At 38.2% G+C, this 22,636-nt stretch overlaps 2 protein-coding genes and 1 long non-coding RNA gene across 9 annotated transcripts in view; 2 read left to right on the top strand and 1 right to left on the bottom strand.

The window, feature by feature from the left end:
• NDUFA5 (NADH:ubiquinone oxidoreductase subunit A5) overlaps positions 1-5,640 on the top strand; it is an 85,839-nt gene extending 80,199 nt beyond the window's left edge. For 4 of the 5 annotated variants that reach the window (XM_063708028.1, XM_031012625.3, XM_055392137.2 and 1 more), the window contains 2 exons: positions 998-1,063; positions 4,450-5,640. In XM_063708028.1, coding sequence (XP_063564098.1) covers positions 998-1,063; positions 4,450-4,551 — 168 coding nt within the window. In that variant the 3' untranslated portion in view covers positions 4,552-5,640. The remainder of the gene's footprint in view (positions 1-997; positions 1,064-4,449) is intronic. The other variant, NM_001279755.1, reaches the window with a different exon arrangement.
• A 4,773-nt stretch (positions 5,641-10,413) lies between these two features.
• LOC129523765 (uncharacterized) lies at positions 10,414-11,488 on the bottom strand. Its single transcript, XR_008667368.2, has 2 exons — positions 11,248-11,488; positions 10,414-11,061 (listed from the first exon to the last, which is right to left on the bottom strand). It is a non-coding gene; the product is annotated as an uncharacterized lncRNA (long non-coding RNA).
• A 92-nt stretch (positions 11,489-11,580) lies between these two features.
• IQUB (IQ motif and ubiquitin domain containing) overlaps positions 11,581-22,636 on the top strand; it is an 82,494-nt gene continuing 71,438 nt past the window's right edge. Inside the window, exons 1-2 of one of the 3 annotated variants that reach the window (XM_063708755.1) lie at positions 12,029-12,172; positions 18,382-18,464. The gene's annotated coding sequence lies outside the window, so the exon portion shown is untranslated. Of the gene's footprint in view, positions 12,173-13,714; positions 14,300-18,381; positions 18,465-22,636 lie in introns of those variants that run through there. The other 2 variants (XM_055347341.2, XM_031012636.3) reach the window with 2 other exon arrangements.

Below are 22,636 nucleotides of genomic sequence, written 5' to 3'. Positions count from 1 at the left end.
TGTTGAAAAGCAAAATGTATTATTTTCTCCCTCTTTATTCCATTTATTGGCCAGAAAAACACCCTGAAAAGACAAAGCCTTATTTACATATGTGGGTATATTTACAGAGCATGATTTCTGGCTCAAAAAGCTCAGTTTACTAGAAAATAACTAAATGTCATTGAATGTTCTAGGTACTATATTTATTAACATTTTGTTCTTAAAAACTTCTATTAAATAATTATATACATTACAAATGTGTAGAAAAAAAGGACTTTTCCAGAACAACAAAACCCTTGCCTCTTCCCCTTCAATTTACTACTTGTAAAGTTAATCTCTATTTGGACTTCTTTTTGCCTGTTTTTGAATTTTATATAAATGAAATCATTAGTATGTACTGTCTTATACATACTGTACTCTGGCTTGTGCTTAATACTTTGGTTAAGAGAATCACCTATATTATTGCATACAGTTTATTCATTTTCATTGCTGTGAAGTATTATATCCAAATATTATAATTAATTGATCCATTCTATTACAGATGATCGTTTGGGTTATTTCTAGTTTGGGGCTATAATTTGTGCTGCTGTGAATATTCTCAAACATGTTTTTTAAAAAATATATTATGCATTTCTGTTTGGCATTATGCCTAGAAGTGTAATTTCTGGGTCATAGAGTAGCGTTTATTTTTAATTCTAATGCTCTCAGAGGAAATACAGGAAATATTAAGAAAGCAAAGTCATATTTTAAAACTTGTTTTAGGAAGACTGAATTTGACATTGTATTTCTGTCCCTTGATCAGCATGTCAATAAACATTTAGCACTTTTCAATATTAAGACAGAAAAGCAATGAAATAGCAGAGGTGAAATGAATTTTCACCAAATATTTAGTAAAAAGAGTATGATGAAAGAAAAGTTGTATTTTTAAGTGTTTTTATATAGGAATTTAAAAATATAGGATATTGAAACATTCAGTTAGTATGCTTCTTTAATTTTTTTTTTCTCCCTGAAATTATAGGAACCAGATGTTAAAAAATTAGAAGACCAACTTCAAGGCGGTCAATTAGAAGAGGTGATTCTTCAGGTAAAGAAAAAGTTGACTATTTAGGTGTTTGGTTTCATAGAGACACACAACTGACGTTCTAGAATGAAAGGAAAACTAAATTTCCTTGTTTATATCAACTCGTCAAATATGTAAGACTAATCACATATAGAAAATGTGGTGCTTCTCATGTGTATGTTGATTATAGTATTTATTGTTGATTATAGCATGAATTTATGAGACTTCTGTTAGAAGCCTGGAGTTTGACACTCTTTTAATTTAATTAGCATGTTCTCCTTGGCCTAACCTTAGTTTAAATTGGTAGCACAATATTACTATTGTTTTAATAGTTGTATCTTATTTTAAGAGTGTGGCATATTTTTAGTAGGGAAAAATACAGACATTTTGAATTATAAAATTAAAATGTACTTTTATTTTTATTTTTGGTTCTTGAGCATTTGAGCAAGTTAAAAAACAATTGCATAGTATATTTGAGAGCTTAATTCTACATTATTTCCCAAATACTAACCATGACAAATAATATTGAGTAGTAAAATGTAAGCATGATTATGAAGAGACTGAGATTAGAAAAATTATTAACATTATTAATTACATTTAGAATATTTAAATCTTAAATTATTCTATTGGGAAATTTTCTTCTCCTCTCACTATACCTGCTGCTTATACAAGAGAACAAACACCACAGTTTAGTTTTATTTAATCTGAATTTTAATTCTTTTCCTTTGGTCATAGTTAGGTTATAGAAATAGATAGGTTACTGATGTAAATAGGCTGGAAATATACTATTTTGAGTATTCCGTAGTTGGTTTTTTAAAGCATCTATGGGAAAATAATGATACCTCTTTTTTTTTTTTTTTTTTTTTTTAAGATTTGCATCTTTTTTCTCCAATTGCTAGTAAGGTTAAACTTTAAAAATATGTTCTTACATTTTATAAATTATGTCATTAATATTTTTACTGTGTCATTTAGTCTGTGTTATTTATACATATGAGTGTCTTTTTATAATAAAAGATATTAACCTTAAACTTTTCTGACATTGTCTGCACATACTTTTTCTAGCCTGCTTTTGCCTCTCAAATGGGGTTTTTCCCCCATATGTAGAGGTTTTCAATTTTTTTTTTTTTTTTGAGATGGAGTTTTGCTCTTGTTGCCCAGGCTGGAGTGCAGTGGCATGATCTCGGCTCACCACAACCTCCGCCTCCCGGGTTCAAGCAATTCTCCTGCCTCAGCCTCCTGAGTAGCTAGGATTACAGGCATGTGCCACCACATCCAGCTAATTTTGTATTTTTAGTAGAGACAGGGTTTCTCCATTTTGGTCAGGCTGGTCTCGAACTCCTGACCTCAGGTGATCTGCCTGCCTCGGCCTCCCAAAGTGCTGGGATTACAGGCGTGAGCCACCCTGCCCAGCTCAAATTTTTTTTGTTTGGTGAAATTTTGTTGTTCCACACCCCTACAACCCTCATATTATAGGTTTAGAATGTCTTCATCTTATAAGTGTCTGATAAATATTCAATTGTTTCATTTAATTTTTATTTTGTTGCATCTTTTTTCAAATGTAACCCTTTCTAATGTTTTCTTACTGTTGATTGAAGGACAGATAAAAGGAAATATTGGGTAACATTGGAGATTAGGGAGGTATATCACCAACAGACATGATATACCAAATCAAAAGAATTGTTAGATGGCTCTGGAAAAAGAGGAATATAGCATTCAGACAGCTTTCTATGAATGTAGACTGTTTCAGTTATTCAAAGGCCTGTTTACCTGGCCTTTATATTCATCAGGTTGGCTGTGGTACTAGATACAGTGTTATGGGAACTTGCCGCAAACCTTATACTGTTGTCCTATACCTATTTCTCTTTTCTGTACCACCTGATTTCACTTTGATCAACTTTATTTAGTTGATACATTAATTTTTCATGGAATTAAGTTTTAAGGCATATTAAGTATTTTTAAGTCAGCTGTGCAGTTCCCCATGTTTTCATGGTCAGTATTAAGGGTAAATTAATTTTAGTATTTTTTTAACTCAGTATATGTAGTATATTATTTAAATATAATCATAAAAATATTGAGATATTTTACGTTCTTTTTTATATGAAGTCATCAAAATCTGGTATGTATTTTACACTTTGCAGCACATCTGAATTTGGACTAGCTGCATTTCAAGTCCCCAGTAGCCATGTATGGGTAGTGGCTAACATATTAGACAGTCCCATTTCTAGATGGATGGTATGATGGTGTGTCAGAAGCCAGAGGAGAAGGAGGAAATAGGCATCAGGGGCCAGGTGCAGCTGGGTCCAGGTTCCTGAGATAGGGCTGATTCTCAAGGATGAATGAGGGCTAGGTGACCTCCTCATGCCCTATAATGGCTGGGGGAGATTGAGAAAGCATTGGATGTTCATGAGACCCAGGGCAACCTTAGGAAATATTTTATCAGTATTTAAATTATTTTCTCCTTTTGGCATTAGTAATACCTCTACCCCTGATTTCCATTCATCTGCTCTTTAACTCATTGTTTTTTATAGTTGCTTGTAAACATAGATTGACTTTTGGGACTGCTGTCATAGATGGGGTATTATCTTTTAACTGTGTAATAATAATTACCTTTAATATAATCTGAGCGCTTATTCTGTGTTTGAATTTCTTTTCTAACATCCTGACAGGTGTTTAATAGTATTCATCTTATAAGTTGGCTAGAGTTGTCATAAATATTGTTTGTTGTAGAAAAAACATGAAATAAAAAGCTACCTAAAATGTGTGTGTTAAATATAAGTTGTGTTTGAAAGGAAAAATTAAATGAAACATAATTTGATTAAGGAATTTATTCAGTTAGTAAATATTAATTATACATGTATTGTGTTCTGCATTCCACAGGTCACTGTTTTATAAACTCTGGGTCTCAAGTGACTGTGGGTCATGGAATCAGTTAGTTGGATAGTGATTAGCTTAAAAAACACAATAGAAAAAAGAATATATCACTGCCAGTAAAGATAATAATTTAAAAAGTTTTAGTTATATGTTTGTATTGTGGAACTCAAAATAAAACATATTTTCTTACTGTGGGCCATGGTAAAATAAAGTTTGAAAGCCACTGACATAGATGAAAAGACATACTTCTGATTCTCAAAAAACTTGTGAAATATTAAGATAAAAAACCTCACCAGCTAAACTTTTAAACACTATAGCCTATTTCAATCAAATAGAAGATAACAAAAGATATCCTTTCTTACTCCTGATTATGTAGATGTGAGAATTAAGGTAATTTAATTACTTAATATTCAACATTTGATGGTGGAATAGATTATGAGATATTAAATGAAAGTAGTAACTAATAGTTAAATTTCAGTTGTTCTGATATCTGTTGAAGAGTAAAATCCAATGATCTTTTAAAAAATTTGTATTAACAGGCTGAACATGAACTAAATCTGGCAAGAAAAATGAGGGAATGGAAACTATGGGAGCCATTAGTGGAAGAGCCTCCTGCCGATCAGTGGAAATGGCCAATATAATTATTAAGTGACTTTGATGTGTTCATGGGAAACTGATGTAATTAAATATTCTGTTATATTAAGAGTGTGTTCTTATTACTGACATTTTGTAATCAAGAAAAGTGATATAGAAAATATGTAGGAGACTGTTAAAATTGGTGATTATGGTAATATGGTCATGTGAATCCATTTTTGATTTATAAAGTACTCACACAAGTTGTTTCAAAGATGATATTTCTGTGAACAGAGAGGCCATGGGAAGATTTGAAAATTATTAAAGAAAAATTCCTACAGATCTTCAATGCAGAGACCATAATCAAAAAGTAAACTTTCTTTAGTAGTATATTCAATACATCATTTAATTTTTTAAGTTATCCTGAAGAAGAAAAGGTCCTTAATTATTATAGTCTAAACAAATTTATAGATTACTGTTTGAAGTAAATAATACGAGTGAATATTTTCAAATGTGATAAAATAGCACAAGTGGCTGGTGATAAAATTTGAAATTATGGTTAACCTCAGCTGTGATCTTATGTATGTAAAGTGAAATTTAAATAGATAATTATAGGTTGATTACAAAATCCATAGTGTCATTTTATTTTAGTCATTATTGAATTATACCATTTACTCTGTTTTCTTATAGTCTTAATTTTATTATATTTTGTTGTTACTGTATTATATTTGAAAACCTTCAAATTAGAATACATTGTACAGTTAAAGAAATTGACTTGGTACTTAAAAGAAAGATTTCCCATTGCATACAGGTTATTGGAGAAATTTTCCTTTTGTTGCATTTGTGGAAGTTAGTTTTCTGGCCCGTGGCCTTTAATTTTCTTAATCAACCTAATTACATCAGGATAGAGGTAGAGTTTCTGTAAAAGAAGAGACATTAAAAGTTCCTGAAATTTGTGTCTGGCATACGGATAGGCTTATATTCAAAACATCTTAGTCATACAACCATAAATTAAAAGTGGAGTCACTAAATAGTTTGCAGTATGTTTCTAATATAAGTGTAGGTGGGTATCAAAACAAGACAAATGCTGTTCAGGGAAAGAAGTTGGCAAGCTTAAGGTTAAACAAAAATAAAATTACATGTGTTTTCGCCTTTTCTTCCTAGCTCCCTGTCATTTCTAAATACTTGGTTAAATTTAACGTGGTATCTCTTTCCTTCATAGATAGTACTATACTCTTGTGGGGTTTTGTGTGTATGTGTGTGTGTGTGTGTGTGTGTGTGTGTGTGTGTGTGTGCGCGCGCGCGCATGCACACATTTGCTCAGAATGAGAAAAAAATGGTATTTTTCCTTCTTTCCATTATATTTCTCCCCTCATAGAGCTGTAACATGAATACTAAATAAATATTAAATAAGGTGGATTCTTAGAGGTTAGAGTGCAAGAAGGCTCCTTCTGGTGGGGAAGTGTTAGAGGGGGAGTTAGAAGCCCAGGGTTTCTCATTCTCATGGTTCTAGTGTTGTTAACTCAATGACTACACTGAGGCAAGTTTGGCCTGTTTCTCAGAATGGCCTATTTCTAATGCTGCAAAAGAAATAGAATATGATTTATAACAACATTTTCAGTTCTAAACATTTCTTGAATATATATTTATTAAAACATGATGCTGAAGTGTGTTTGCATGGGTACTTTCAAGGTAATTTTCTAGCCAACCATTATTTTTCAGGTCCTTTGGACAACACAGAAACAAAGATGGCTTGCTGTGTTTTTGTCATACTTTCAGTCCCGTATCTGCCATGATTCTTGGGCATCTTTTATGTTTCACCAACAGTGTTACTGAACTTTTTTGCTAAAAGGGGACCTTACTGGTGTTTGCATTAGAAATGCTAGTTTAAGAATAATAGTCATTGTAAAAATAATATTATAACAATAATAGCTAATGTTTGTTGAGACTTTAATATGAATGTCAGGCACTATCATAAGTACCTAATTTCACTCATTAAACCTGCACTACAACTCTAAGAGTGATACTACAAATTATCTTCATTTTCCAGATAAGAAACCAGAACCCTACGTGAGTAGTTTTCCCCTGCAATTATGCAACTTGGGGCCTTGGGGACACTGAAACCAAGAGATGATTTAATAACAAATCCAAGGTCACATAGCCAGTAAGATGTGAAGCTGAAGTTTGAACCCAGGCAGTCTGGTTCTAGAACTGATGCTCCTGTTATATTATTATTTATGAATATGCTTGGGATGTTGTGACTTCTTCCTGTGCTGTATGGGCTGTACCAAATGAAACTAGATCCTGCTCTCTTTACCTTTTCTGTCAAAATTATCTGTAAAGAACAAATATGAGCAGAAGTAGTAAACGATTTTATTTTCTGCAAAGAGCTGCATATAGGTTATAGGCAGATTATGTTAATGGGATAGGTATCTAAAAGGTATTGCAATTTGGTCATTGGTTCTTTCTCCTGTCTCAATTGCTCACAGAACTTTACACCTGATCGTTTTTACTCCTTCAGTCTTTTCCCAGTTGCTTCCTATAAACATCCAGGTTAAGTCTCCTGACCACTTCGCAAATGATTCTTTTATTCAGAGATGTTCAGTGTTTTGAGTGGCTACTAAACTAATTTTAATAATTTTCAGAATGGCCTATTTCAGTTCTCCCATGGGTTTCATTCTAGTTAATCATCATACTGCAGATACTTCAAAAGAAAGAGAAGCTAATCAATTTGAGCTTTGCTAAGAAAGAAGAAATGGCAACAAAGTTGATGCCCCCTTTCTCCCACACTGGGACTTAGTGCAGACGATTCCAATTTCTTGGCATTCTTTCCTTTGGGATGAAAATGGCTTATATTTAGGATAACTATAGGATAATTTATCATTCCACTTGGAATGATTTTGAGTGAAAATAATTACATAAGGATAACAGATGTACACCATGACTGTCCTGGGCAAACAAGATATAGGGGGGCACCCTACTGGAGTAAGGCTCAGGTCTCAAGGTTGCCATCTTTCCCACACCAGTAGGATCAACTAGTCTGTCATTGGAATAGAATGAATTGATGCCAGCAGTAGTAGTCATCATGTGCAATCAGGCCTCAAGTTTTATTGTATCCTTTCACTCTCCCTCATTCTCCCCTCCCCCTCCTTTTCCCTCAGAATTGGGGGATGGAAGAAAAGAGAGCTTATATTTTATTGTCAATTTTCTAATCCCATTCAGAGGAGCGAAGCTAATTAAGCCAATAACAATGTTTATGAATGTATCTTTTTTAAAAGGGAGATGACAATATATAGGAAAATTCCCACATGTAGGCTAATAGCAGCTTTTTCTTTTTCCTCCCATCCTCTATGATTATGTAAACATACAGAAGTTTAACACCCTACACAAGTGTATTGTGGGGTATAGGATTAAGTACCAAATTGCTGAACATATCACTAGTATTTTGGATTTGCTGAGTGCAGTCTTCCCATTAAAACTTAAGTGTTCAGTGGGGAGGCATGGTGGCTCACACCTATAATCCCACTACTTTGGGAGGCCGAGGTGGGTGGATCACTTGAGGTCAAAAGTTCGAGGCCAGCCTGGCCAATATGGTGAAACCCCGTCTCTACTAAAAACAAAACCAAAAACTAAGTGTTCAGTGAGATTGTAGCCTATGCTACAACAATAGTAATGCCAATTGTTTTAGAGAAAAGTAAATGAGAGGCTACCAGTTGGGTTTAGAGGAGGTCGACGTTTTATTTTAGACAAAATTCACAGGAAATCACAGTGGGAATGTGATAAGGGGTTTGAATGATTGATGGGGACAGGAAGAATTCATTTGAGAGACTAGAGACGAGTCAGTATTCTAGATCGTGAAGTAAAATAGTGAGTCATGTAGTGACTTAGCATGGGTTATCCTTAAATCCCAGTGTCTTAAGTGTATTTTTTATTCATACTGCATGTCTAAGGAGGGTTGGCAAGGAGTGCTCATAGACACACAAGGAATCCAGGCTGAGTGTGGCACCATCAACATATATTTCCATGACCATAGTGGTGGTGGGGAATTGGAACATGGTAAATTACACATAGGAATGAAAAAAAAGAAACAACCAAGGTTAAATTTTTTTTTGACTGTGCCACAAAATTTATGAATTGAACTTGCCATGCATCACTAATCATTTTCAAATTGGTCTTTAGGTTTACATTAGCAGCTAATTTTTTGTGGTACACTTAAATGTAATTTATGATTGGCTTCTGCATATAATTAAATGAAAAGCATTGCAAAGATTTCTATTTTGGTATTTCTCATGATCCTCAATTTTTTTTTAGGTGAATCTATTAGCTTTTCTAAAGATAACTATTTTTTTTTTTTACAAAATATTGGCATTTTAATCTCTCTATAACTGGAGGGTGAATTATTTTTCACCAGAGTAAAACAGGTCCCAAGTCCCTTATCTAAATTCCTAATTTCAAAAATCTCTGAAAACAAAGTTTTTTCATAACTCATTTGGCAACAAACCCCACCTGAATTACATGAGGCTATTTGTGGTATTTATCGCACTTCAATGTGAATATGAATATATTTTGCCACAGATGTATCAATATATTTGATTCTAAACTGCTTCCTCAGACCCTCTTAATGTGTTACATAATGTAAAGTATATGCCCATATTTCCTTTCAAAAATCTGAAAAATTCTGAATATCAAACACATCTGTCCTAAAAGGTTTCAGAAAAGGGACAATAGACCTATATTTCCATTCTCTTAACAAGTTCAAAAAGTGGTATTATGATCCAAATTTAATCTACATAATTTCCAAAACAAAAATTTTCAGGTCCTTAGTTTTCTAAATTATTTTAATATTAAAAATATTCATTATTCATTTTAACCTGTAGTAACAACGGGAGGTACTTTGAAATGCTTGATTTTATCAAGCCACTAGGTGGCATCTTTGTAAAAATAAAAGCACATCAAAAGAAATGTTTATTACATAAATAAATGCTGAGATGAATAAAGGTAGATGTTTCATGAGAAATACGAAGTCGTTTGGTGGAATAAATCCTGAGAAAATGCATAGATTTATCATGAAAAGGAAAATGGAAAATGGTATTGTAAAATTACTCTTTCACTTTTGGAATTGAGAAGCTTTTTCCTATTGGTTGTTTTCATTAAGTTTGAATATAAATTTATTATGTAACCAAACTACATTTGTGTGTGTGTGCGTGTATGTGTGCGTGGACAGGATTTTGACATGCTAATAACTTTTCCATGCTCCACAGACTACCCAAGGAAGCCTAACTAAGTTAGGTTCCTATTTAAGATTAAATTGTATAAAGTCATCCTCACAGCAAACTACAAAAAAAAAAAAATGAATAGTGGCTATCAAGTCACATTTAACACTGTGAGACACTTAAGTTCTCTCCTACCAGTTTTTCTTCCCCCATCTCCTGACTCTATTCCTAAACCTACTGTTTGCATACCGTCTCTAACATTGAGAACAGCGAATGACAAATTTTAAAGAGGAGACCCAGCAAAGTGAATGTTTAAAACCAGTGGAATGTTTGTTAGTAGCAGAATGTAAGATAAATTATGATTTTGGAGATGGGAGTGTATGAGTGTTTGTAAAATCTTATCTGCACACCTCCACACCTGGTCTACCCATCCAAGAAAGCCTAATTCTAGTGGTTACCTCTATGCCCATTTTTCCCCTTTACTTTTCATGAATGTGTGGAAATGATTAAAATGAATTTACTTTTACTGATCATTATTAAAACAAAGCCAATTTTATCTGTATATATATTTCACTATTCTAGTAAAAATATATTTTAAAATGGGATGACTGAAAAAAATGGCATTGGATATTACAAAGTTATTGGGGAGATGACAGTGCAATTTCAGCAGAACAGTATAAAGAAATAAATGAAGACAATGAACATTTACGAATAAGGGAATGGACCTGTACTAATTTTATTAATCCTTTTAACATATCAAATCAAATTAAACAGTACTGTATTAGTGGTTAAAAAATCTGGGACCTGGAGTTAGATTGCTTAGGTTTAATCCTGGTTCCCTCATTAAACTTTGTGTGCCTTAGTTTTCTCATTTACAAAATGGGTCTAATAGCAGTTTCTCCCTAATAAAATCGTTGTAAGGATTAAATTAGAAATCTATGTACGGTGCCTCATGACAATGAATACTTCATAAATGTTAGCTGCTATTATGAGATAGCAACATGTAGTTTGTTACTAAATTTCCAAGAGGAACATACTTGACTTGACCTCCAATACTATCCTGTGGTTCTTTAAAAGTTTTCTTATTCATTGATAGGCCGGACGCGGTGGCTCACTCCTGTAATCCCCAACACTTTTGAAGGCGGATTGCTTGAGGCTATTAGTTCCAGATCAGCCTGGCCAACATGGTGAAACCCCATCTCTACTAAAAATACCAAAATTAGCCGGGCGTGGTGGCGGGCGCCTGTAATCTCAGCTACTCAGGAGGCTGAGGCAGGAGAATGGCGGGAGCCAGGGAGGTAGAGGTTGCATTGAGATCGAACTGCTGCACTTCAACCTGGGCGACAGAGCAAGACTCTGTACACACTAGAAAAAAAAAAAAAAGAAAAAGAATTTGTTGTTAGACAAAATTTAGTTTATTAACTAATTTAGTGATTAACAAAAGTTCTTCTCTTATAAGCAGAATTATTTGATAGCTACTATCTCCCTTTTCTCTTTGGCTGCCAGGAAGCTGAGAGCCAAGTTGTTAGTTTAACAAAAGCAAGTAGGCACCTGACAGTTTCTCGCCTTGGACTTCATCGTGATGATTTCTCTGACTCGGATTTTTTTTATATCTGTAAAATTAAACTGCTGTCCGTGTTTGGTTTAGAGAGCTGTGCCGTTTCACAAGTGTAAAAGATCTTGGAGAGAAGTTACTGTCCTGATTCACTTGGATTTAGGTAGCCAGTTGGTAACAGCCTCCGCCTCTGGCTCCTCCCCTTCTCCCTGCCGCGTCCCTCCTCCCCGCCCCCTCGCCTCTGGCCCCGCCCCTTCTCCCTGCCGCTTCCCTCCTCCACGCCCCCTCGCCTCTGACTCCTCCCCTTCTCTCTGACTTCCTGTCTCTTCGCCTCTGGCTCCTCCCCTTTCTCCTGCCATGTTTCTTCTCTCCGCCCCCTCGCCTCTGGCTCCTCCCCCTTTTCCCTATCGCGTTCCTCCTTTGCAGCCCCCATCCCCCTCCTCTGGCTCCTCTCCTTCCCTACCGCGATCCTCCTTCCAGACCCCGGCCCCCAGCCCGCCTCTAGCTCCTTCCCTTATTTCCTGCCGCGCTCCTCCTTCCCGACACCGCCCCTCCGCCTCTGGCTACTCCTCTTCTCTCCTGCCGCACTCCTCCTTCCCGGCCCCACCTCCCCGCCTCTGGCTCCTCCCCTTCTCTTCTGCCGCCGTCCTCCTTCCCGGCCCCGCCCCCATTCTTTGGCTCCTCCCCATACCCTGCCGCGCTCCTCCTTCCCGGCCCCTCCCCGCTGCCCTCTTCTGGCTCCTCCCCCCCACCCGCCTCTGGCTCCTCCCCTTCCCACCCCTGCCGTGCTCCGGCAGGAAGAGGTGGTGCCAGGGCCGTTGCTAGGCTACCACCAACAGCTGAGAACGCGGCGAGTATGGAAGCTGCTTCTTAGGAGCCTGGGAAAGCACTTCGACGAGAATAGTTGGGTTTCGTACACAGGTAGGAGAACAGGTTTTGACTGCGGCCTCCTGGTCCGACGCTTAGATCCAGCCTAGAGCCGGTGACAGCCGCGCTGGACTCTGGGTTCTGTGTGCTGGGCAGTGATTCCCGCCTGAGCGCCTGGGGCTGCCTGGTTGGTCAGGAATGTTCCGCCTTTACTTTAAAAACCGTGCGAAGCATCCCATCTTTCTCGGCTCCTTTTTTGGCTTCCCGTCTCTGATTTGGAACTTGAACCAGCAGCATCAAGCTAGGAGGTACACCTCACCTCACACCCCGGGTGCTTATCACGGTAATTGCATAGAAGATGTGTGTATAACCCACACCTGGCACTAGAGACTCTTAGCCTTCCGTGGCCACCATTCTCATATTAAGTCGAGAGATTTTAGACTTTCCTCACCTGGCACTCTCACTCCTTCCTCTCCACCCTTGGTCTTTGCCTCTTAACAAACCTAAAAATTCAACAGATCTATTTGGTAGAAGGCAATACTGGATCCCTGCCTTACTAATTATACTACATTCTAAATGTATTAAGCTTTAAATGGTAGGGAATGAAATGTAGGTGAAAAGGGAGACTTTTTTGTATGCAAACATGATAGAGGTTGCTTTTTAAACAATAAGATTTAAACATTTTCATTTGAATAGATAATACATAAAAAAAAGTTCGAATAGTAAAAAGAATGAAGAGTGAAAATCCTCCATCTACCCATTTCTCCCCATCTCCAGGCCACCTTCCACAGGTGTTTTAGACATACGCAAATATGTAGTTACACCTGTAACATTGTGCATACTCTTCTGTGATTGGCTTTTACACGTAAGACTGTGTGTCCAGTTGTTTTCTATCAATATTTACAGATCTGTCTCATTTATGCATTTATGGATGAATTTATGTATTTATGTTTCATTGTGAGAAGGTGTTTCGAAGCATGTCAGGAAATTTGGAAACTCTCATAAGCAAAAAGATTGATAAATGTCACTACCTAACAATCTAAAACTTTTATATAGTAAGAGAAAAACAACATCAAACATACAATGGGAAATATAAGGGCAACACACAACAAAGGGATATTTAATTATTAGGACTCATAAAACAATATGAGGATGTAAGGAAACAGTCAAGGGGAACTTCTTGGGGCTATAATAGAAAACAGTTTGATGGAATTTAACAAAATCAAGATCTGTATGCCCTTTGACTTGTCCATTCTAATTTTGGGAACTCATTTTCAGTATACTTACACATATATACAGAGATAGATGTATAAAATGTTTGTTGCAGCACTATTTTTAATAGTAAAAAACTAGAGGGGTCTCCATGGCGGGGCCTCGGAGCCAAGACGAGGTTGAGTAGACTCGTTTTGAATTTTCTCCCCTCTGCTCCGGCGGACTTCCCATGTCGCCTTGTGGGGCTATGGGCGGCGGCAGGACTGGGGGAGTCAGAGGTCTGGCAGCGCTGTCTGCGCAGACCTACCGGACGCTACCTTCCAACCCCTCTTTCTTCCTCCTGCCTCCTCCTCCTCCCGTCACCTCCTGACCCACCGGAGCTCCGAGCAACTGCCGGCCTCCGCCCCCAGCCGCAGCCGGTCACTGGCGGCGCCTTCCGCGCCAAGCTTGGGGGCCTTTTCGGGGTCCTACATGGCACGGCTTCCGACCCCCGGCCCGGGACGGGGCTCGCAGGCCCCAGAGGGGCAGGCTGGAGAAAGAGGAGGTTAGGTGTCTTCAGGAGGGTTGCTGAGCCCAAGGACGCGCCATCGCCGCGGAGAAGGAGCCGGACCCCTTGGGCGGAGCGCCCAATGTGTGGTCCCTCACGCCGTCCCGCACCTTGCTTTTTAGGGTTCTTTTTCCGCTTTCTGAGCCCTTTTATACCTTACGTTTAGAAGGGGAAAATCATCCTCCCACACCTTCTCCCCGACTTTTTGCCTTTTTTGTCTTGAAGTTACCCAAAGGTCTGTGTATTGTTCTCAATGGTCCCAAGAATTACTCGAATATAGTTGTTTTTCTGAGGGAGGATGGATGGAGATAACTATCCTGATCCCAGTGTCACTTTTTAAGGCATTCGCTTCAAGAGACAAGCAGTTTAGAATCAGGCAGAACTGGATTGCAAAATTTATGGGCAGACCAGTATGTGTGCAGGTGAAGACAAAGCTTTCCTTTTTTACGTTGTTTAAAGATGTCCTACTGTAAGGTAGACGCCTAATATTTAAATGAACGCCTAATATTTAAATAGAGAATGAGAAGAGATTTAAACAAGTGGAAGAAAAAAATAATTTTTATTAGAAAGCAATGACAATAAAAGTAGGACTCTTTTCAGTTTACTCATCTTTGTAGCTCCGAATCCGGGCCCTGGAACCAGAATTCCTGGGTTCAAATCCTGCCTCTGCTACTTGATAAACCTTTTTTGTGCCACACTTTTATCAACTGTAAGAATTCACTGCGGCATCGGAAGCACTCAGTATAAGTTAATTATTATCATCAAATAGTTACTAATTCCAGTTTAACTAGAAGCTTTGCCAGCGTGAATAGATAAGGGAGAATAGCCACATTGAGTGGAGGAATAAAATTAGAAAACCTCTGTACTGAAGTCCCAGGAGATCACTTATTAGGCTTGAGCTTGCTAATGGAAGTGGTGATCGTTTAACCATGTGGTTATTGTAGTGGTGAGGATTTACACATTAAATAAGTCCTGGGCATCTGAAGCTTGAAACACTTTCTTAATGAAATCTTGCCGTTGAATCTGTACTTACTGATAATATGTCATTGGTTAAAATATATTTATAAAATGTATAATTGACCAGCAGGTTAATACATTTTTATCATTAATTTGAAATTTATCGAAATGAGAATATACAGTACCTGACAGTCAGTAGAGTTTGATCTTAATTTGATTTGAAAATTATGATCAGGAAAATAAATAACCTGAATATATGCTTAATAATATAAGACTTTCAGTTTGCAAAACAGAAATCCTGACTTGACTAAAATACACTTTTCATTTGACGGAGACCTTTAGTTAAGGAAAGATTAGTTTTAGCATTCAACATAACTAAATACCCAGCATTATGTTTTACGGTTTTTTTCAACAATGATTTATGTGTCATGTTTGGTGTTGCCTCCAAGCAGTACCTAGGATAGCTGATGCTTTTACTTTGAGTCTTTTTCTTTAGTTGGAACATTAATTGCAAGCTTTTGGTTGGTAATCATTTTTTATGGGATGTATTTACTATATGGTCCTCACGGAGACACATTGTTATCTGGAGAACCACAGTTTGGAAAATACATTTCTCTTTATTATAAAGTTTTTTGTTTTATATATATAATGCCACAGTGTGATAGGATACAAAGACTATGCATTAGGGCTTTGGAGTCTTAATTGTTCTTTGTGTTTTTCTTTTTTTCCAATTTGATTATGGATCCGAACCTAATGCACTCTGTGATCTTAAGCAAGTTTCTTGACAGTTCCAGTTTTCTTATCTACAAACAGAGACAAGAAGATCTACCTCAGAGTCATTGTAAGGATTAAATAAATTTGTAAAGCTCTCAAAGAGCAGCCTAATCCCAGCATTTTGGGTGGCCGAGGCGGGCGGAGCACCTGAGGTCAGGAGTTTGAGACCAGCCTGGCCAACATGGTGAAACCCCGTCTCTGCTAAAAATACAAAAATTGGCCAGGCATGGTGGGGGGTGCCTATAATCCGAGCTACTGGGGAGGCTGAGGCAGGAGAATTGCTTGAACCTGGGAGGTGGAGTTTGCAGTAAGCCAGGATCGCGCCACTTCACTCCAGCCTGGGCAAAAAGAGTGAAACAGAGTGAAACTCCATCTCAAAAAAAAAAAAAAAAAAAAAAAAAAAAAATCAAAGAGCAAAAAGGTAAAAAGTTTGTTTGTGCAGAGTAAAAAATGGGTAGAAATGGATTACAGGGAAGCTTATAGTGAGAACAAACCATAAATAAAATTGACATTGTGAACACCAGCCTTAGATTTTTTTTCCCTGAAAATTAAAAAGTGCTTTTTATTTATTTTTTTTATTTTTTGAGTTGGAGGGTTTTTTGGTGGTGTTTTTGTTGTTTGTTGTTGTTTTGTTTTTGGTTTTTTGTTTTTTTTCAGAGTCTCCCTCTGTCACCAGGCTGGAGTGCAGTGGTGCTATCTCAGCTCACTGCAACCTCCGCCTTCCAGGTTGAAGCGATTCTCCTGCCTCAGCTTCCCAAGTAGCTGGGACTACAGGTGCCTGCCACCATGCCCAGCTAATTTTTTGTATTTTAGTAGAGATGGGGTTTCACCATGTTGGCCGGGATGGTCTCGATCCCCTGACCTTGTGATCTTCCCACCTCGGCCTTCCAAAGTGCTGGGATTACAGGCGTGAGCCACTGTACCGGTTGAGATGGAGTCTTGCTCTGTTGCCCAGGCTGGAATGCAGTGGCATGATCTCATCTCACTGCAACCTCTGCCTTCCAGGTTCAAGTGATCCGTGTTTCAGCCTCCCCAATAGCTGCGATTGCAGGCTCCTACCACCACTCCCAGCTGATTTTTGTATTTTGTTTTGTTTTCTTTTTGAGATGGAGTCTGGCTCTGTCGCCAGGCTGGAGTGCAGTGGTGCAATCTTGGCTCACTGCAACCTCCAACTCCCTGGTTCAAGCAGTTCTCCTGCCTCAGCCTCCCGAGTAGCTGGGATTACAGGCACACACCACCACACCCAGCTAATTTTTGTATTTTTGGTAGACACAGGGTTTTATCATGTTGGCCAGGATGGTCTCGATCTCCTGACCTTGTGATCCGTCTGCTCAGCCTCCCAAAGTGCTGGGATTACAGGCATGAGCCACCGCACCTAGCCTGTTTTTTTTTTTTTTTTAAGTAGAGACAGGGTTTCACTATGTTGGCCAGGCTGGCCTCCCAACTCCTGACCTCAAGATCCACCCACTTTAGACTCCCAAAGCGCTGGGATTACAGGCATAAGCCACTGCATCCAGCAGAAAATTTAAAAATTAATATAGGTTATTGTTTATATATAATTGCATGCATTTAAAAGTTCGATGTTTAACATAACTTTAAAAACTGATTCTTAAAAAATAAATTATCCTATTAAAAAAAAAAAACCAAAAACTAGAGACAGCTTAAATGTCCATCAATGAACAACAGTTGACTACAATGTGGCTTAGCCTTGCAAAGAAGTTACTGTGAAGCTGTTGAAAAGAATGCGGCAGAATCGTATTTTACATAAAAATAAATGTTAAGCACATATTATAAAAAGTCATAAAATAGTATTAAAGTTTAAAAATAAACAGAAATATAGTTTATGAAAGACATTGATATGATCATAAACAAATTTAAATGTATATATATTATATAACTGTAGCTTTATAGACAATTCCTGGAAAGATAAACTGCCTAACAATGAGAAATAAAATTAGCATGTCTGAAATACTTTTACTTCTTATTTTATCCCCTTCTATTCTGTTAGTTTTTTTTCTAGTAAGCACATATTACTCTCTTAACAACAACAACAAAATGAATGATAACATAATGAAAAAATGATTTTGAAAAGTCTTTTCCAACTGTAGCTTTCCAAACTGGGTTGGAAGATCACATTTTACATTTCACACTTTTAATATGTGTACTTTGTTATTTACATTTAATATTTGCTGCAGTGAGAGTTTACACATATGTATGCAAGTAGAGCATATTAATATATACATATGAGGGGGTATTAGGAACCAATAAAATTAGCTCCTTGTTCTAGATGGGTGAAAAAAAATCTGCTGAATATTTTCTACTCTATTTTAAATCATAGTCATGTTTGTCACTTAAGAATAAAAGACATTCTCTGATAATATATCTGATGGCAAAATTGTTAGTTAAATTCTGGATCTGACTACCACTAACCTACCATGAGGCATTCCTGGGTCTTAGCTTTTTCATCTGCAGGGAGATCAGTTTCTAGACTTTTTCTTCATCACCAGGACCCCTTTTCTGTTCTCCTCCCAATCCCCCATGGACTCCTACACTGAGATACAGCACAGTTAAGTGGTTAAGGGCATGGGTTCTGGATCCAGACTGCCTGGATTTAGATCCCAGATATACTGCCTACTAGCTCTGGGTTCTTGAAAATATTGCTTAACCTCTCTGTGCTAATTTCTTAATCTGTAAAATGGGCATAATGATATCATCTGTGAGAATTAAATAATTTGGTATAAGTATTTGCTAATATTATGCTTTATTTTAAAAGTATTTTTTTCGGGGAGGAGCCAAGATGGACAAATAGGAACAGCTCTGGTCTACAGCTCCCAGCGTGAGCGACGCAGAAGACAGGTGATTTCTGCATTTCCATCTGAGGTACAGGGTTCATCTCACTAGGGAGTGCCAGACAGTGGGCGCAGGTCAGTGGGTGCACGCACCGTGCGTGAGCCGAAGCAGGGCGAGGCATTGCCTCACTTGGGAAACTCAGGGGGTCAGGGAGTTCCCTTTCCTAGTCAAAGAAAGTGGTGACAGACGGCACCTGGAAAATCGGGTCACTCCCACCCGAATACTGCGCTTTTCCGACAGGCTTAAAAAACGGCGGACCAGGAGATTATATCCCCCACCCGGCTCGGAGGGTCCTACGCCCATGGAGTCTCGCTAATTGCTAGCACAGCAGTCTGAGATCAAACTGCAAGGTGGCAGCGAGGCTGGGGGAAGGGCGCCCGCCATTGCTCAGGCTTGCTTAGTTAAACAAAGCAGCCTGGAAACTCAAACTGGGTGGAGCCCACCACAGCTCAAGGAGGCCTGCCTGCCTCTGTAGGCTCCACCTCTGGAGGCAGGGCACAGACAAACAAAAAGACAGCAGTAACCGCTGCAGACTTAAATGTCCCTGTCTGACAGCTTTGAAGAGAGCAGTGGTTCTCCCAGCATGCAGCTGGAGATCTGAGAACGGGCAGACTGCCTCCTCAAGTGGGTCCCTGACCCCTGACCCCTGAGCAGCCTAACTGGGAGGCACCCCCCAGCAGGGGCACACTGACACCTCACACGGCAGGGTATTCCAACAGACCTGCAGCCGAGGGTCCTGTCTGTTCAAAGGAAAACTAACAAACAGAAAGGACATCCACACCAAAAACCCATCTGTACATCACCATCATCAAAGACCAAAAGTAGATAAAGCCACAAAGATGGGGAAAAAACAGAGCAGAAAAACTGGAAACTCTAAAAAGCAGAGCTCCTCTCCTCCTCCAAAGGAACGCAGTTCCTCACCAGCAACAGAACAAAGCTGGATGGAGAATGACTTTGACGAGCTGACAGAAGAAGGCTTCAGACGATCAAATTACTCCGAGCTACAGGAGGAAATTCAAACCAAAGGCAAAGAAGTTGAAAACTTTGAAAAAAATTTAGAAGAATGTATAACTAGAATAACCAATAAAGAGAAGTGCTTAAAGGAGCTGATGGAGCTGAAAACCAAGGCTCGAGAACTACGTGAAGAATGCAGAAGCCTCAGGAGCTGATGTGATCAACTGGAAGAAAAGGTATCAGCGATGGAAGATGAAATGAATGAAATGAAGGCTACAAGCCAGAAGATAGTGGAGGCCAATATTCAACATTCTTAAAGAAAAGAATTTTCAACCCAGATTTTCATATCCAGCCAAACTAAGCTTCATAAGTGAAGGAGAAATAAAATACTTTACAGACAAGCAAATGCTGAGAGATTTTGTCACCACCAGGCCTGCCCTAAAAGAGCGCCTGAAGAAGCGCTAAACATGGAAAGGAACAACCGGTACCAGCCGCTGCAAAATCATGCCAAAATGTAAAGACCATCGAGACTAGGAAGAAACTGCATCAACTAATGAGCAAAATAACCAGCTAACATCATAATGACAGGATCAAATTCACACATAACAATATTAACTTTAAATGTAAATGGACTAAATGCTCCAATTAAAAGACACAGACTGGCAAATTGGATAAGAGTCAAGACCCATCAGTGTGCTGTATTCAGGAAACCCATCTCACATGTAGAGACACACATAGGCTCAAAATAAAAGGATGGAGGAAGATCTACCAAGCAAATGGAAAACAAAGGAAGGCAGGGGTTGCAATCCTCGTCTCTGATAAAACAGACTTTAAACCAACAAAGATCAAAGAGACAAAGAAGGCCATTACTTAATGGTAAAGGGATCAATTCAACAAGAAGAGCTAACCTAAATATATATGCACCCAATACAGGAGCACCCAGATTCGTAAAGCAAGTCCTGAGTGACCTACAAAGAGACTTAGACTCCCACACATTAATAATGGGAGACTTTAACACTCCACTGTCAACATTAGACAGATCAACGAGACAGAAAGTCAACAAAGATACCCAGGAATTGAACTCAGCTCTGCACCAAGTGGACTTAATAGACATCTACAGAACTCTCCACCCCAAATGAACAGAATATACATTTTTTCCAGCACCGCACCACTCCTATTCCAAAACTGACCACATACTTGGAAGTAAAGCTCTCCTCAGCAAATGTAAAAGAACAGAAATTATAACAAACTATCTCTAAGACCATAGTGCAATCAAACTAGAACTCAGAATTAAGAATCTCACTCAAAACGCTCAACTACATGGAAACTGAACAACCTGCTCCTGAATGACTACTGGGTACATAACGAAATGAAGGCAGAAATAAAGATGCTCTTTGAAACCACCGGAACAAAGACACAACATACTAGCATCTCTGGGATGCATTCAAAGCAGTGTGTAGAGGGAAATTTATAGCACTAAATGCCCGCAAGAGAAAGCAGGAAAGATCCAAAATTGACATCCTAACATCACAATTAACTAGAAAAGCAAGAGCAAACACATTCAAAAGCTAGCAGAAGGCAAGAAATAACTAAAATCAGAGCAGAACTGAAGGAAATAGAGACACAAAAAACCCTTCAAAAAATTAACGAATCCAGGAGCTGGTTTTTTGAAAGGATGAACAAAATTGATAGACTGCTAGCAAGACTAATAAAGAAAAAAAGAGAGAAGAATCAAATAGATGCAATAAAAAATGATAAAGGGGATATCACCACCGATCCTACAGAAATACAAACTACCATCAGAGAATACTACCAACACCTCTACGCAAATAAACTGGAAAATCTAGAAGAAATGGATAAATTCCTCGACACATACACTCTCCCAAGACTAAACCAGGAAGAAGTTGAATCTCTGAATAGACCAATAACAGGAGCTGAAATTGTGGCAATAATCAATAGCTTACCAACCAAAAAGAGTCCAGGACCAGATGGATTCACAGCCAAATTCTACCAGAGGTACAAGGAGGAACTGGTACCATTCCTTCTGAAACTATTCCAATCTATAGAAAAAGAGGGAATCCTCCCTAACTCATTTTATGAGGCCAGCATCATCCTGATACCAAAGCCGGGCAGAGCCACAACCAAAAAAGAGAATTTTAGACCAATATCCTTGATGAACATTGATGCAAAAATCTTCAATAAAATACTGGCAAACCGAATCCAGCAGCACATGAAAAAGCTTATCCAACATGATCAAGTGGGCTTCATCCCTGGGATACAAGGCTGGTTCAATATATGCAAATCAATAAATGTAATCCAGCATATAAACAGAACCAAAGACAAAAACCACATGATTATCTCAATAGATGCAGAAAAGGCCTTTGACAAAATTCAACAACCCTTCATGCTAAAAACTCTCAATAAATTAGGTATTGATGGGACGTATCTGAAAATAATAAGAGCTATCTATGAGAAACCCACAGCCAATATCATACTGAATGGGCAAAAACTGGAAGCATTCCCTTTGAAAACTGGCACAAGACAGGGATGCCCTCTGTCAGCACTCCTATTCAACATAGTGTTGGAAGTTCTGGCCAGGGCAATTAGGCAGGAGAAGGAAATAAAGGCTATTCAATTAGGAAAAGAGGAAGTCAAATTGTCCCTGTTTGCAGACGACATGATTGTATATCTAGAAAACCCCATTGTCTCAGCCCAAACTCTCCTTAAGCTGATAAGCAACTTCAGCAAAGTCTCAGGATACAAAATCAATGTACAAAAATCACAAGCATTCTTATACACCAACAACAGACAGAGAGCCAAATCATGAGTGAACTCCCATTCACAATTGCTTCAAAGAGAATAAAATACCTAGGAATCCAACTTACAAGGGATGTGAAGGACCTCTTCAAGGAGAACTACAAACCACTGCTCAAGGAAATAAAAGAGGATACAAACAAATGGAAGAACATTCCATGCTCATGGATAGGAAGAATCAATATCATGAAAATGGCCATACTGCCCAAGGTAATTTACAGATTCAATGCCATCCCCATCAAGCTACCAATGCCTTTCTTCACAGAATTGGAAAAAACTACTTTAAAGTTCATATGGAACCAAAAAGAGCCCACATCGCCAAGTCAATCCTAAGCCAAAAGAACAAAGCTGGAGGCATCACACTACCTGACTTCAAACTATACTACAATGCTACAGTAACCAAAACAGCA

Source organism: Gorilla gorilla, chromosome 6 (assembly GCF_029281585.2).
Source record: "Gorilla gorilla gorilla isolate KB3781 chromosome 6, NHGRI_mGorGor1-v2.1_pri, whole genome shotgun sequence".
Lineage (NCBI taxonomy): Eukaryota > Metazoa > Chordata > Mammalia > Primates > Hominidae > Gorilla > Gorilla gorilla.
The sequence above is the reverse complement of the archived record's forward strand: the minus strand, read 5'-3'. Positions and strand labels throughout refer to the sequence as shown.